The sequence below is a fragment of the Loxodonta africana genome, chromosome 19 (assembly GCF_030014295.1).
Source record: "Loxodonta africana isolate mLoxAfr1 chromosome 19, mLoxAfr1.hap2, whole genome shotgun sequence".
Classification (NCBI taxonomy): domain Eukaryota; kingdom Metazoa; phylum Chordata; class Mammalia; order Proboscidea; family Elephantidae; genus Loxodonta; species Loxodonta africana.
Genome location: NC_087360.1, coordinates 8,895,253 through 8,910,822, shown reverse-complemented (window position 1 = coordinate 8,910,822; position 15,570 = coordinate 8,895,253). Strand labels below are relative to the sequence as shown.

At 45.5% G+C, this 15,570-nt stretch overlaps 1 protein-coding gene across 2 annotated transcripts in view; it reads right to left on the bottom strand.

Annotated features, from left to right (window-relative positions):
- ATP2A2 (ATPase sarcoplasmic/endoplasmic reticulum Ca2+ transporting 2) overlaps nucleotides 1-15,570 on the bottom strand; it is a 52,408-nt gene that overhangs the window by 4,537 nt on the left and 32,301 nt on the right. For both annotated transcript variants that reach the window (XM_064272183.1, XM_064272184.1), the window contains exons 9-19: nucleotides 12,620-12,708; nucleotides 12,049-12,151; nucleotides 10,930-11,061; nucleotides 6,270-6,392; nucleotides 5,956-6,174; nucleotides 4,367-4,702; nucleotides 3,195-3,415; nucleotides 2,545-2,747; nucleotides 1,147-1,232; nucleotides 712-845; nucleotides 23-140 (exon numbers count right to left, since the gene is read on the bottom strand). In XM_064272183.1, the coding sequence (XP_064128253.1) occupies nucleotides 23-140; nucleotides 712-845; nucleotides 1,147-1,232; nucleotides 2,545-2,747; nucleotides 3,195-3,415; nucleotides 4,367-4,702; nucleotides 5,956-6,174; nucleotides 6,270-6,392; nucleotides 10,930-11,061; nucleotides 12,049-12,151; nucleotides 12,620-12,708 (1,764 nt within the window). The remainder of the gene's footprint in view (nucleotides 1-22; nucleotides 141-711; nucleotides 846-1,146; nucleotides 1,233-2,544; nucleotides 2,748-3,194; nucleotides 3,416-4,366; nucleotides 4,703-5,955; nucleotides 6,175-6,269; nucleotides 6,393-10,929; nucleotides 11,062-12,048; nucleotides 12,152-12,619; nucleotides 12,709-15,570) is intronic.

Sequence of the window (15,570 nt, the reverse complement as noted above, 5' to 3'; positions counted from 1 at the left end):
GGCTTGAGCCCCTGGCACTCACAGGCAAGGGCTCCACGTAGAGGATGAGGAAGTGGAGGGACATGGACAGGCAGATGGAGCCCACGAGCCAGATGTTCTCCCAGGGGGGCATCCTCAGCAAGGACTGGTTTTCAGACAAGCTGTGGGCGAGGAGTGGTCTGTGAGGCACCTCTGCAGCGTGCCGCAGGGGCCTCCCTCACCCTGCGCCAGGTCCTGACCCGACTGAGCCCACGGACTGACTACTTTCTCCTCTGGCTAAGCGACCCAAGGGACTCTTCAAATGTAGGACAAACTTCCAATTTCAAATCTAGGCTTCGGCACAGCAGGTTCCATTCTGGCAGGCTCAGAGCTGCCTTCAGTTGCCCTTGGCACAGACTATTTACAAGTTTCCATTTTTGTCACTGGCTTAACTGGAGAATACCGTTTCTCAATGCTAAAGGGCAGAAGCTCCTCCCTATGGGAACTGGCAGGTGGGGGTCAGGAGTTCCTATTCTGGGCCTCTGTCGTCTCAGGAGAACTCAGGCAGCATGTGGCTTAGCGCTCCCACTCCGTCCTAGGGGTGAGGAAGTTCAGCTCTTAAACTGGCGCTGCTCGTTCCTGTCTTTTTGGGAGGAAAGCTCTGTCCTGTGCTCTCAGTCAACCGTGACTCAATAGCCCTCAGTGCCCTGTGGGCACAACACTTGCTGAGGCTGGCCATGAAGACTCACTCACCTGTTGAGGGCATTACACATCTCTATGGTTACGAGAACAGAAAGTGCCATTGTCATCGGGTACGGGGATTCAAAGACTGCACAATCCACTCCTTCAAAATCAGGGTTGTCGTCTTTACACTGTAGGAAGTGACTCTGCAACCAGATGCCAATCAAGGTCCGGATCAGCAAGGCAGCCTTCCCAAGTCCGTGTGCTAATCCCACGCCAAGCCCAGCACGCAGACCCCCGTGTACATACGAGAGCCACGGAATGTCACCCCACTTCCCAGAGAAGCCCTGCTCATTCAGAATAGCCTCAGATGCAACCTGCTGACCTTACAAGCAACCTGCTGGTTGTATAAGCCTTGGAGTTGTTCGATAGACATGGAGACCACAGGAGAGGTCAAGAACAACTCAAAGCACTGTAGCCAAGGCACGGGAACAAGTGGCTACATACCAGCTGGTAGAAGGTGACCCGGGGACCGCCGTCAGCAGCGATAAACCACCATGCAGCAGCGCCCACGGTAGCGGCACCAACATAACCTGGGGACAGAAGGTCACGGTGCTCACAAACGTGGCGCCCACTCCCACAAGGACAAGGAGGAAAGACACCGTGTGTCGGGGGAACCATGCTGTGCACCACCCCCCAGTGACTGCAGACTTGCATCCGCCACAGCAGCCTGACCACGGGGACTACGTGGGGGGGCACGGGGGGAGGGGGTATGCTGCCGGCTCCGAAGAACCAGCCAGCCTTTTCTCCAGAATTTGTAAGAAAAGGAACCGACTGGAACCTGTCAACCTCTGCCTAGCTCTGCCGGTCTTTCACCAGCTGCAGGCACATGTGTGGCCCACACAGGGCGACAGCGCTGGAGGACCAGACCACACCACGACCACTTTTACTGATGCCACTGAAGGGCTGGCAGAGCCATTACAGGGCAACACGGTGTGAGCGGCTACTGCGGAGTGCAGAGCGGCTACTGCGGAGTGCAGAGCGGCTACTGCGGAGTGCAGAGCGGCAGGCGTTCCTGGAGCAGATGCTGGAAGCACTCCTCCTCAGCCATCAGTCCAACTGCAGGATGTTTCTTATGAGGGAGACGTCAGAATGAGATAACGTCCCAGTGTGCTAACAGACTATCCTATCAAAACATAACACAGCACCCTCCTCTGGGATCCTAGGGACGTTATTTACTCTCCAGCACCTGGGCTCAGGAGGACAAGGGCTACACAGACACCAAGCAGAACATAACGAGGCCCATGGCAGTGCCGTGTGTGCACAGGGTTCGTGGTGGTAAATGCATGGCTCCCTGCTCTTACTGCTCACAGGAACAGGTATTTATATCTTGGTCGTTATTATCAGCTCAGGTCTCACCTAGGGGCTCGAAGAGGGCAGCCTGAGTGGTCTTTGTATCCTTTGGCTTGTTGTTGTTAGCTGCTGTCGAGTCGGCTCCGACTCATGGCAACCTTATGGACAGCAGAACGAAACACCGCCCGGTCCTGTGTCATCCTTACGATCGTGGGCATGTTTGAGCTCACTGTGTTGGCTATCGTGTCAGTGCATCTCATCAAGGGTTTCTCTCGTTTTCCTATCCCTTGGCACACACGGCTACATTGGAAAACCTTGTGTGACTGCTCATTCACAAAAGCCAAGGAAGCACCAAGGATGCTAAGACAAGGGACTATAAGGTATAGAGTGGCCTAAGTAGCTCATTAAATGATAAGAGAGCCTTGGATTTTTTTTTGCTACCCTAACTTGAGGACAGAAGAAAAAGGTAGTTTTCACAAAACCAGCGACATTACAAAATTTAGCCCCACAGACATTTTGTTTAAAACCCAGTAATATTAAGAAACTACTCACAGCCAATTGCGAGGTAACGGAAAAAGAGCCACCCACTGATCAGTGGCTCCTTGGGGTTCCGGGGCGGCTTATTCATGATGTCCAGATCAGGAGGGTTGAAGCCCAGGGCGGTAGCGGGTAGGCCGTCTGTCACCAGGTTGACCCAGAGCAGCTGGACAGGAATTAAAGCCTCAGGAAAACCCAGGGCCGCTGTCAGGAAAATACTGCTCCCACCAAGGAAAGAAGAGGAAGACCTCAGCTTATTTCTGGCCACTGTTTTAACCAACCTCATCATCCCTCTCCTCTCTCCACAAAATGAAGGAATGGCAACAGTGGTTGCCTGAAATTGCTGGAAATAATTTTTTGGGTGATCATTAAACATTTAGTATACCCAATTTCTAATTAAAGCTAACTTTTAGAGGACCAAGAATTTTGTGCCATTTTATATGGTTAATTTAAAGTCACTTCTACACTACGAAGGGTTTCTTTTGTGCGTGCACCAAGGTGGCTGTGGTGCCCTTCTGAGGCCATGACCGCCACAAGGGATCCGTGTCCTGTCTGCCCACCCCCAACTCACACACAGAGAGAAAAACTGCTGCAGTACGAAAGGTGGCCATCACAACCTCCAGTCTTAGATACAGGAAGAGAAGCGACCCGTCACAGAGACCTACCAGACGACCTCGCCGACGTTGGACGAGATGAGGTAGCGGATGAACTGCTTCATGTTGTTGTAGATTGCCCGTCCCTCCTCGACGGCCGCCACAATGGTGGAGAAGTTGTCGTCAGCCAAGACCATCTCAGAGGCAGTCTTGGCCACGGCGGTGCCGGAGCCCATGGCGATGCCGATCTCAGACTTCTTCAGAGCAGGCGCATCGTTCACACCGTCCCCAGTCTGTGAGGGAACCACAGTCTGGTTTACAGACATCTGCATGAGACACTCTGGCTCCTCCAGAATGTAGTCTGCAGGTATTCTCTTTGACATTATCCACGTGGATGTAAGTACTCCATCATCCTACTCTATAAGTTTTTTGGTAAAAAATACAGATAAACCTGAAGCCCCCTTAGTTCACTCTCCTCTGATGTCTCTTTTGTAGCCTCATTTGGCAATTTCACACTTCCCAGGTAAAATCTGTTTTCTGAAAGCAGCTTATAAGCAGTGAGGATGAAAGACTTATGCAGACATAGTAAACACGGTTTACAGATACATAATATCATTCCCAGGTCTTTGTGTGAAGACAATTACTATACAAATTCAGAGTGGTGATGCCTCTGGGAGAAGGTGAGGAGGAAGGAAAAGGGGGCCAGAGAGGCATATAACTAGAACACCTGGTTGAAAAATTTAATTTTTAAAAAGTTATGTAGAAAGCAAAGTGCTAACACGCTAATTCTGGTTGACAATCAGGAGAGGAAGAAGCCAGTGAACGGTGTCACGAGCAGGCACTCTGAGAGAACGTTTCACCAGCACGTTCTATGGAGGGTGGAGTTTTCAAAGGCTGGGCGACAGGAGCTAGCTGATTACAACACCCTGAATCACTTTTTAGAAAATTTAAGATAAAAACAAGCCTATTTTAACCAAGACAAAGACTAGACACCACCAAATATTTCCTGACTGATTCAGAAGGCACCTCTGGGTCTTAAGCTACTCTTAGCATCTTCCCTGCAGGCAACGTACATCATACCGACTATGGGTCAATAGGATTCTAGAGAAGTAGCCCAGATCCAAACAAAATCAAGAAATTACAAATCAGGGAGCTACTGTGAAAAATTTAATGATCAAAATCAGAGTCTGCTGTGCATGGGTGCAGTTTCAATCACCTGTAGGGTGTTGTCCCAGGACACTCACCATAGCTGTAATCTCATCAAAAGACTGAAGAAACTCTACGATTTTAGACTTGTGGGAAGGCTCCACACGAGCGAAGCAGCGAGCCGTCAAGCAGGCGTCCCTCTGCGCTGAGGGACTGAGCTCGTCAAACTCCCGGCCTGTGAAGGCCTTCGACGTCACATCCTCATCCTGCCGGAAGATGCCAATCCGGCGACAGATGGCCACAGCGGTACCCTTGTTGTCCCCCGTGATCATGATGACGCGGATGCCTGCCTGCCTGCACAACTTCACTGACGAGGCCACTTCACTTCTCGGGGGGTCCAGCATGCCCACGCAGCCAACGAAGGTCAGATTGGTCTGAATTGAAAGAATCACTTTATGTTTAAACAGGAAAATTCTGGCTCTCTGCCACCCCCCAATTTAAACCATGGCTAATAATACATCAAGAGCAAAAGAGTCTACATTTTCTCTCTTTTTTGAATACTTTATTTTTTGCTGTTGTTGAGAATATACACAGCAAAACATACACCAATTGAACAATTTCTACCCGTACAATTCAGTGACACTGATTACGTTCTTCGAGTGGTGCAGCCATTCTCAGCCTCCTTTTCTGAACTGCCCCTCCCCCATTCACATGAACTCACTGCCCCCTAAGCTTCATCCTATATAGACAGATCTTAAAAGAGCACAATGCTCAACACAGACATTCTTTACTAGTTAAGCTAAACTATTGTTTGGTTTTAAGATGTCACAATATTTTTGGTTTAAGGTTTAAAGATTATCTTAGGGCAGTAGTTTCAGGGGTTCATCCAGCCCCTGTGGCTCCAGAAAGTCTGGATGCCATGAGGTTTTGAAATTCTGTTCTCTGTTTCCCCCCTTTTGGTCAGGATTCTTTTGTAGAAACTTTGATCAAAACGTTCAGTAATGATACCTGGGCACCATCCAGTTGTTGTTCTCCATTTTCTTATGAGATAAAAAATTATGCAATTTTACATTGACTCTTATCATCTAAGAATAAAAGTCACAATACTGATATAAAATAGTATTAATTTCAATTAATCAGGAAGGATTAGAAATGTCACTATCCCCTTGTTACCAAATCATTCTTTAACTCTCATAATAATAATGTGAAATGGGAAAAAAACCACCCTAGGAGTAAGAACGTCTTGAAATTGGCCATCAGAGCTTGTTCATTTCATTCAAAGCTTTCAGAGAAAACATCCCTGATCTGAAGTTGTTCTATGAGCAGAAGACAAGTAGAAGGATTTTCTCAACTTGGCTACTCTAACCTTCAATAACTAATGTGTATTTTAAAAACATTCCTAATTAAAAAAATCTTAATCTACACGAATTTTGCAAAATAGGTTTCACAAGCTCATGTAGCCGACATCTTGATTATTCTACTTTCACGGTAACAGCCTTTTGTTAAGGCGTTAGCTAGTGTATGTTTCCAACAACCACCTAAGCTTTAAGGCTGACGCATGTGGCCCGTGGCTGAACAAATCACCATGCCTCTTTCTTGGTAAAAGCCCCAGACCTTGACCTTTTTTTACCTGAAGGCGAGCCCTTTGGCCACGATGACAAGCGGGGTGCGACCAAGAACCACTCACCTCATACTTGATGAAGTTGGCAGAGTCCTCAAGGTTCATCTCTTCTCTCCTCATTGGGTTGTCGTGAGTGGCCAGAGCCAGGCAGCGCAGGGTGTCGCTGCCACTGCCCCACTCCCGAATAACAGACATGATCTTCTGCTTGACCCCCGGAGTTATGGGAATCTTCGTGCTTCCAACTCGAATGTGGGTACACCTCTCAATGACACCCTCGGGAGCGCCCTGGAAACAAAGGTTCAGATGAACAGTACTGTTAGCTGGCTCAAGGGGACCCTGGTCCTGGTGCGAATGGGTTGATTTCAGGGTGCTGTACTTGCCTTCACAAACATCTTGCTCATGGATGTTCGGCTTGGTTTGTTTGGTGTGCAATAAACCGACATTGATTTTCTATCGCGTGAAAACTCTAGGGTAAATTCTTTTTTCATCAACTGTTTAATGACCTATTGTAAAGAGAATATGCAATCATTAGATAATAATTAAAAAAAAAATTTCACTCAACAAATATTCCACTGAGCTAATTTTACATGGCAGGCATTAGGGACAGAGCAACGAACAACAGACATGTTCTTGCCTTCATGAAACTGTACTGTATATGGGGTATATGTATATGGGGTCGCTATGACTCATCAGCAATGGAGAACGGGGACAGAACGTTGTGTACGTGTAGACTGCAATGTTGAATAGGGTTGGGGAGAGCCTTACTAAGACAGGCAGTGAAAAGGTGGCGCAGGCCAAGCACCCACTCACATTCAAGGTGCTGCCAGGAGGTCAGATGGGGCTGCAGAGTTTGTGGAAAGAAACAGGGAGGAAGTTAGAGGGGCCATGGCAGATGGTGGAGGGAGGCTGTGCGGTCATGGCAGGCGGTAGAGGCAGCTGGCTTGTATAAACGGGAAGACAAGGCAGAGTTCTGTGCTCCAGCTGTTATGTGACGCACAGGCGGAAGGGGAGTGCAAACAATCCAAGGGGTGGAGGTGGTCAGGCTGCAGCAGGGATGTCCAACAACAGAAATATTCCGTCTGCACTATCCACATAGCAGCTACACGTGGCTAGCTAGTGTGCCTGAGGACCTGTTTCTAATTCCTTTACAGTGGCTGCTGTATCAGACTTTAGCACACTGACGATACGTAAGCTCCAACTTGGGAGAACAGTAGACAGAAGAGGCCCTGAAGCCTCACCATCCCCCTGGCAAAGAAGCCCAAGGAGGTATGCAGTGTGGGAGGACCCCAGTGTAGTGCGGTTTTTTGTAAATATATCAGCTTGAAGGCATGCTCCTGCGTTCCTAGTCTGCTAAATAATTTATTATGAACAAAGATCAAATTTCTAACAGAAGCTGTTCTTTCATGTATTCAGATGAATATGTGGTTTTCTACCTTCATTTGGTTGATGTGAATTACATTTCTTTCCACTAAGACTCATACTTAATCACAGAAATCCCAAAGACCCTCAGCATCCTTTCTGGGATGCGGCATAACTGACGTCTGCAGGCTGGTTTCCCTGGCTGCGTAGATTCAGCCATCCTAAGCCACCTCCAGCAGCAAAGATCAGGGTGTGATCACTGTGCCTGACCTTGTGTTCTGACCAGCTAACTGGAGGAAGAATAAAGGGGTATGTGGTGATTCTGAGGAAGGTGTGGACCCTACAGCAGAGCGCCCCCAGGGGGAGAAGAAACAAAGTCACGTCTTCCAGCAGGATGGTCACGAGCGGGGATCCTGTCCAGTGGCCACTAGGGCTGAAAGCTGGACCTTGCCCTCCGTCTTTGAACGGTGTCAGGTTCTTGGCTCTCTCTGAGGAGAGGCAAGGAGTTTGTATCAGGAGTTTCCCCAGTGACCCAGCACCATGACACGTCACTTCTGATGGCTTCCTCTAGCTGCTGTGAAAGGGATGAGGCAGAGGACACCAGGCCGATGAGTGTAAGGCCAGTTCCACCCTGGTGTGCAGTTACTGGTTGCGTACTGTGGGTCAGCTCTAGGAGGCTGCTTGTTTGCTGCCAGTAGGAGGTGTAGTTCCAGGTCTAGAATGAAGCAGTTCTAAACCTCAGTTTGGAGAAGCTGAGTTTTCAGGTTGCCTCTGAGGTATTTAGTCACACCCACTAGTAAGAGATGGCACAGGCGGTGTGACCCCGCCAGGATTCCCATCCTTGGTTGTTGATCAAAGAGGTGGCAGTTCTTAGTTGAGGTTGATGCTTTCAAATGAAGGCAGAAGCCTAGACTGTTCCCGTTTCACGGAATCCACTTAAGATGGGGCAGGAATCCACAGGAGTTGCCACGACCCTCCTGGCTATGAGACTTCTATTTGTGAATCATGAATCTGTCTGCTGTGACACAATCTATACTTCTATACTCAATCTGTCTGAGTTTTGTTTTCTCAGGATGTCATAAAGGTGACAAAACGATATAAAGGATGGGAAGAGCACTGGAGTGAGAATCCAGTTCTGCCTCACATTAGCTGCGAGACCACAGGCAAGTCATGGAAGGCCTGTTTCCCTACCCGTATGGGCTAGAGTGGACTGCCTGGTCACCTCAAAACCCTTTCAGATCCTGAGGTTTTGTGTGGTCACCAAAATACTTCAATGGCTGAGGAAGAACGTAAGTGAACATACTGCCCCCTGCCCAATCTGGGCTGGCTTTGCTCTGACTGTGGTGTCATCTTAGTCCCCAATATCCTACTGGCTACCAGGGAGGGATGAAAGAGTTTGTGACACACAAAAGCATAAAGGTACCAACAGCTGACCATTTAGAAAAAATAAGCCTCGCACAGCTTTGCACAACCAACCAGAAAGGCTATTTCCACCTCTCCTTACACCAGGCCTCGGCCTTTAGGAATGCAGGAACACTTGGTCTGGTTTACTGCCCACCTCCCTTTTGTCCCTACCCTACCAGGGAACTCTAAGGAACAAAGAAGCCCTACACAGAGGCGTCTCAAGTACCGATTAGCAGCCATTGATGAAGGCAGGCAGGTCTGGCACTAAAAAGAGGGTGTGATCTCCAGAACCCAATTCCACGAGTCCGTGCTCCAGGTTGGGCAGGCCTACAGGGGCCCCCGGAGGGTCTTGTGGCTGTGACCTAACGAGCCACCAGCCCACTGGCCACCCAGAAAAGCAGGAATGGCTTCAGCACTGCCCAGGCTGGGGATGTTTCCAGGGTAGTGGCTTGCAGAGACAAGAGCAAGACTTAGATTCCAGAGCCTGATTTGTTTCCTTTTATTCCTGCTTGGTTGCTTTGAGGGCATCATCCTCCTTTCTCCAACACATTCTCTCTGTCTTCTCCTGCTTCTGCAGTCTGGCCCTACACGGCTCCTCCACCTCTCGCTCCTGGTCAGCCTGTACAAGCTTTGTGTGCTCTCACCTGTTTGCTCACTGCTTTTCACCCAGGTCATCACGCACCACAGGCTCTGGAGCTGAGCAAAGAGGCAGGCAGGGTGGCCAGTCTACTGCTGAGACCAGGGGGAAGTCCATCAGCGGCTGCTGTCGCTTGTTTTCACTCAGATCTGGCTTTGCCACAGAAATCCCATTATACAGTAGCTCACTGCAGGAAGATCCAATCTGGTGGCCTTTGCGAGGGCAGCTAGGTCCTTGATGGGGGCCTTGTGCACATCGTGAAGGCTCAGGTCCAGCTGGTGGTTAGAGGCTCCCACCCTTGCCTTGGTCTTGGTGATGCTGGCTTGGACAGGCCAGTGTCTGTTCAGCAGACCTGCGCCCTGCACAGCCACCGTCCCATCACACCCGGCTTCCTGCAGTGCAGTCACACTGATGGACCTGAATGTTGAACTGACTGCATTCATAGGAATCCCGCTTGGTGATGCTGTGTGAACCTTTTTATGTATTACCTGAACTTAATTTGCTACTATTAGTTTCGGACTTCTGCATCTATACTGTGAAGAATCGGGGTAGTATGTAACTGCCTCTCCTTGTAGTCTCCATGTCAGGTTTTGCTATCGGGGCTTGCTGGCCTCATCAGATGGGTTTCCTTTTCCTCTTCCTCCTATTACCAAGTCTGTGTAAAGGTGGTAGTATTTCTTCCTTAAATGTCTGGCAGACTTTATCGATGAAATTAACTGGGCCTGGAAAATTCTTGTGGAAGTTTTTAGAAAACGTCTTCTAAGTAGTCAAATCTATTGGTATAAAGTTACGCATAATTGATATATGATTTTGTTATTTTCTACTTTGTTACTTTTCTAGTTTGAGGTGAATACTTACATCATTGATTTTAAACGTGGACTATTTAAGAATGTTTTGTTTAGCTTCCAAACACTTAGTTATCGATTTCTAGTTTAATTCCATTGCAGCCAGCAAATACAGTCTCTACCACTGCAATCCTTTGCAATTTATTGAGTCTTGCTTCAACAGACCAGCAATTGTGGTCTATTTTCGTGAATGTTCCTTATGCGTTTGAAAAGCACAGTGGGAGCAGCGTAACAGAACTATACAGAGTAGGTTGAGTACATTTAGTGTTGTTCAAGCCTTCCATATCTTTACTGATTTTTCGTCTGCTTTGCCAAGATAGAAATTACCACGCTAAAACTGCCAACTCTGATTGTGGCTGTGTCTCCTTTTATTTCTGTCAGTTGTTGCTCCACGTACTTTACATGTGCTAGCAGACGCATGCACATAAACACTGGCTTCACCATAAGGTGACCTTGACAAGGAGGGTTCTCATAGAGGCAAAAGATGGACTGGAGTGGATTCAAAAAATGAGCGAGTGAAATCAGAGAGTACACAAAAATAGCTCTTTTGAGGAGTTTTACTATCAAGGGAAAGGAAGAAGTGAGGTGGCTGGAGAGAGGAAAAAGTTTTAAGATAAACCATTATTTCCTGGTAGTAAATAGACAGCAAAACAATTTTACCTGAGAGTGAATGTGGGGAAGCAGATATTGCAAGTTTGAGGAGATAAGGTCTAATCTGTTGTCTAAATAGTAAGACAGTGAATGGACTAGGGAGATCGATGGACAGGAACAACACACCAAATTCTAATAACTGACCGAGTTGCAGGCGTTTGCACGTTCTATTTTAGAAAGACCCTTCAATTCCGTATCGAATACATTCATCTTCTCTACCAGACACGTGAGTGCAGTCTCTGTAGCTTCTCCAACTTTTTCATACACGCCCTTTGCCTGTATTGGGTGAAGATGGAGAAAGTGGGAAAGGGAACAGGTAAATTTCTCTTTAATAAAAAGTTTTCCACAGAAGGCCACCTGTCCTCCAGGCATCATTAGTTCATGGGCCTTTTTAGCCCATGATAGAGCACATGACCCAGATACATAAAAATATGCTTGAAGCACAGGTATGCATTTTCTTATTGTAATAATTGTTTTTTTTGTGTGTGTCCGTTAAATACAAGAAGCCATGAATCACAGTATTTACTAAGTAGAGCATTCACACGGTATTTTAAATTCCTCATCATTGCTTATCATTTGAAAGTTTACATTCTATTTTGATGGGGATCACCTTGACTATAAGATTGAAACCAAAGGATTTCCCTCACTATTTAAATAAGTATTTTTCTATTGGTTAAATTTTCTATTATCACACTATCATCAAAACTACCCTCTAAGCCACACCTTATCCTCAAAGATGTAATGCTACCCATCTTAAAAAGCACAATCAATACCTTGTGTTTTCACGAAAATATTCTCTATCTCTGGTTTCCTCCACTTAGGGTAACTATACTAGAAACAGACCACGAGGGCATGTGCACTACAACTCTCAGTAAGCAGCTGCAACACCCAGTTACAGAGGACACAGGAAGGTGCTCCCCTTTTTTGCTAAGTCAGGCTGGCCCTGATGATAGGCCCTTGATTGGAAAGGGGAAATAAAATCAGGAACACTTACTTTTAAAAGGGCAGAAGAAGGCAGGCTGAATTTTCATTCCACCCACCCCACCCTTGAACTAGGAATAAAAAAAAAAGCAAACCCATTGCAGTTGAGTCCATTCTGACTGATAGTGACCCTGTAGAACAGAGCAGAACTGTCCCATAGGGCTTCCAAAGAACAGCTGGTGGATTCAAACTGCCAGAGCTTTTGGTTAACAGCAAAGCTCTAATTAACTACTGCACTCCCAGGGATCCGTGAACTAGGAAGAACCAGGCCTAATTTCTTACCTCATTGTAATCCAAAGCAGAGTCATTACAAAGAGCACAGATTGTTGCTAATTCTACAAGACCATCATACTGATGACATCTTACTGGCTTATCATCTTTATGCCTGTTGAAAGAAAAAACAGACCCTTAAAAAGCAGTGTGGCCACGGCTACTGATTTTAAGTGACTGCTCTTAGAAACTTTATGGTAGAGTCAACATCAGACAATAACTAAAAACTTCTGGTACCAGGACTCAATTTTTGGGCAAGACTCAAAATTCTTGTGAAATTCCCCACACCACTGGTATCAGTGAAGAACAAACAGAAATACCATTTGAAAATTTGAGCTTCAAGGCAGCTAAATGAAGGTGAAAAGTGTCACTGGCTTATAACTGCTTTCTCTTTCAAAATGTGCGTTATAGACCCATAGTCTGGGGGGGGAGGGGGGAGGCGCAGGGGAGTACTACTCTGATGACGGGTAACTATGTGAGTCACATTCAGAAAGCTGTCCTAACTTTTTAGATAAACTGCAAACCTATACAAATACCAACCCTGCCACAATAGGTTCTTTAAACAGTAAAGCGGGCTACTCACACTTCTCCTATAGGTGCATATGTTGATCCAGTTATGGTGAACTCATTAAGAGAACAAGTATCGCCTTCGACCCTGTCCAGAATGAACATCTGCAGAAAAAAAGTGCAACAGCAATTAAAAGGAATAAGCATATTACTGGAAAAGAGCATGAGCTTAAGGCAACAAGCCATTCTCGTTTAAGAAAAACAGTTTTAACTAACGAGTCACTAAGTTAAGCCGAGCATTGAAAGTGTTGCGCCCCTTAGTTATTTCAGATGCCTCCCTGTCCCGGCAGTCTGTCTAAGCGTAAGAAACACCATCACTCATGGGATGAATTAGTAATAAGCAGCAGTGGCACTAAAGACAGAGGACAACCTACAGGACACTTGAGTTAGGACGACTCTGGACCAGCACATCACTTCCAAAGACAGCACTGCTCTCTAGATGCTTCCAACCCCACATTTCAAATGCTGGCTGAGAAAGTGGTATCAGGTAGTCTTGCCTTAGAGTAAAATCTTGGGAGGAATAAACTCACATTTCAGAGCTGAGTAAACATTCCGAGTCAACTAGACAAACTGCTTCCCGGCTCCTTCCCACTTATTTCTGCTGTGGCAACAGCTCATTTTCTATGCAGCCCTACAACTCCATGTAGACCGTGATAAGCCCTCAGCACTATGTTCCCAGGACAATACGGGCAGAAGCATGCTTAGAAAAGAAGCCCGAATTTTATAGAATACAGTTAACATGAGCAGTTTTCTTAAGGATGAGGTGTTATTTTGGTTTTCAAATTTTTTATTTCAGAAGCCCAGTTTGGAGGAATAGGATTTTGTTTCATTGCACATTGAAACTAAACAGTACATCTTCTCTTACAAAAAAAATGATGCCCCATTTGTACATTTTCATGCCACAATCGCTCTGGGCAATTAAGAATAATATCAAACCATTCTGCAGTGAGAAATTTTTAAAATGTTAAGAAAGTCAGGAAGAGCCGTGCTGTGCCTTAAAAATATCTTTTCAGAGCACTCAGACTCACATTCAATAAGAAAAATCTGTATTTTAGTATTTTAAAATAACTTCTTTTGCCTTACAAGATTTGTTATATATATAGCACATACTTTCAATATTAAATTCCAAAGGCTTCATCTCAAAAGCATACCCAGAGCTAAATGCTTTTTAAAAAATACAATGGAATTTAAAACATGGGAAGACTCCTATAGAGGTTCTAGTCCAAACAGAGTGTGTCAAATGAGGAAAAGACTCACCCAAAGTCAGACACAGAGGATCTCCGACTCCGACAGTACTTTTCCTAACAAATACAACACCTAAAATATGAAGCTCGTCAAAAATGCTCTTCACAAAGATGTTTGGTGTTTTGTAGAAGAGACAAAGAACAGAAGTTAAATGATATGGTCAAGGTCACACAATTAAGTGGAGAGAGGAGACCAGGATTAACTATAAATCCAAGTTTACCTTTTATTAAAAGTTATGTGACCCTCAGACACATCACTTAACCTCAAAAAGCCTTAATTTTCTAACCTCTTGAGCAGGATTGCCGTTAAGAGTCAAAGTCAAGTGTGAAAACTCACTGCACTAAACAATATCAAATCAAGCTAGTATTATTACTACGCCCCATGCTATTTCTTTAACAACACTACGGTCCAGACCCCAAAGAATTTCACTTTTCATAGAGCCCAAGACGTCAGAACGCTAATGCACACTGACTAGATCTGAATGCACTTATTTTAGGTTGTAAGCAAGGAAACCACTCAGGAGCTGCAAGATGAAAGTGGCCCCAGGTCAAGGGCAGTTATGCAACACACTGCAAGCCGCCTCGCGTGGAATGCTGATGAGAACAGTTCCTGGTGCTGAGGGGGAACACAATACCTGCCTCAGAGCAGGCCAGCTTTTTAACAAAAGAAAATATTTTAAATCAAACCATTTAAAGGAGACTAAAAAGAATCACTATTATAAAAATGGACTCAATTTTTTCCATAGTTTGAAAATCTGGTCATTTCAATTTCACACACTGCTTACTTTCCTGGAATAAAGACTAGCTGAGGAATTACAGCCTTCAGACTAAGTTTAAACAATGTACTGAGGGAAAACTAAATACTAAGCGTGAAATGCTCTCCCCTCCCAAACTAGCTTTTGGCCCATTTAGGGAACCTTTTTTGGGTCCAAGGAGCGAGAACTTAAGTAGACCACCAGTCAAATCCCTCAGCTACTAGAGAAATGTAGAACAAGCCCAGAAGCGTACTTGCTTGAGAGCCATACAACCCCATTTGTTTTAAATACCCATCCATCAATTCTAAACCTGGGTTTGGACTAGACAAAGAATTTAAAAGTGGCAACATAAAGATTCAGAGGCTTAATTATGTTAAAACCAAAATAACTTCCAGTGATAAGAAAAATCACCCCAAACCTATAAATGAGGCCAAGAGGATCACTTATGCTCTCTCAACGACCTACAGAAAGAAACATTACTTAACAGAGGTGATTCGGTTTTCTAGGGAAATGGAACACTGTTTGACTCTGCTATTTATTATTAATTAAGAGCTCATATTAAGTCCTGAATTTGTGCACTATAAAAAAGATGACCTAGAATTTTACTGTCTTGTAGGACACCAGCCATTTTTGTACTCTAACCTAGTAATCCTCTTCTAATATTCTTTTGTCTATAAACACGCAGTTTCTCAAGTGCTCTTATAATCAGTTTTACCATTAATAATGGTTTCCTCATTAACGAACCAAATAAAATCTTTGACACGTGTTCATAGGAGTGTATGTATAGCTTTTCAAAAGTTATACTCTGGCTACAAAGTTGTTTAAGTCAAACCTAGGGACATTAAGGAAACGCTGGTGGCGTAGTAAAGAGCTATGGCTGCTAATCGAAAAGTCGGCAGTTCAAATCCACCAGGTGCTCCTTGGAAACTCTTACGGGGCAGTTCTACTCTGTCCTACAGGGTGGCTAT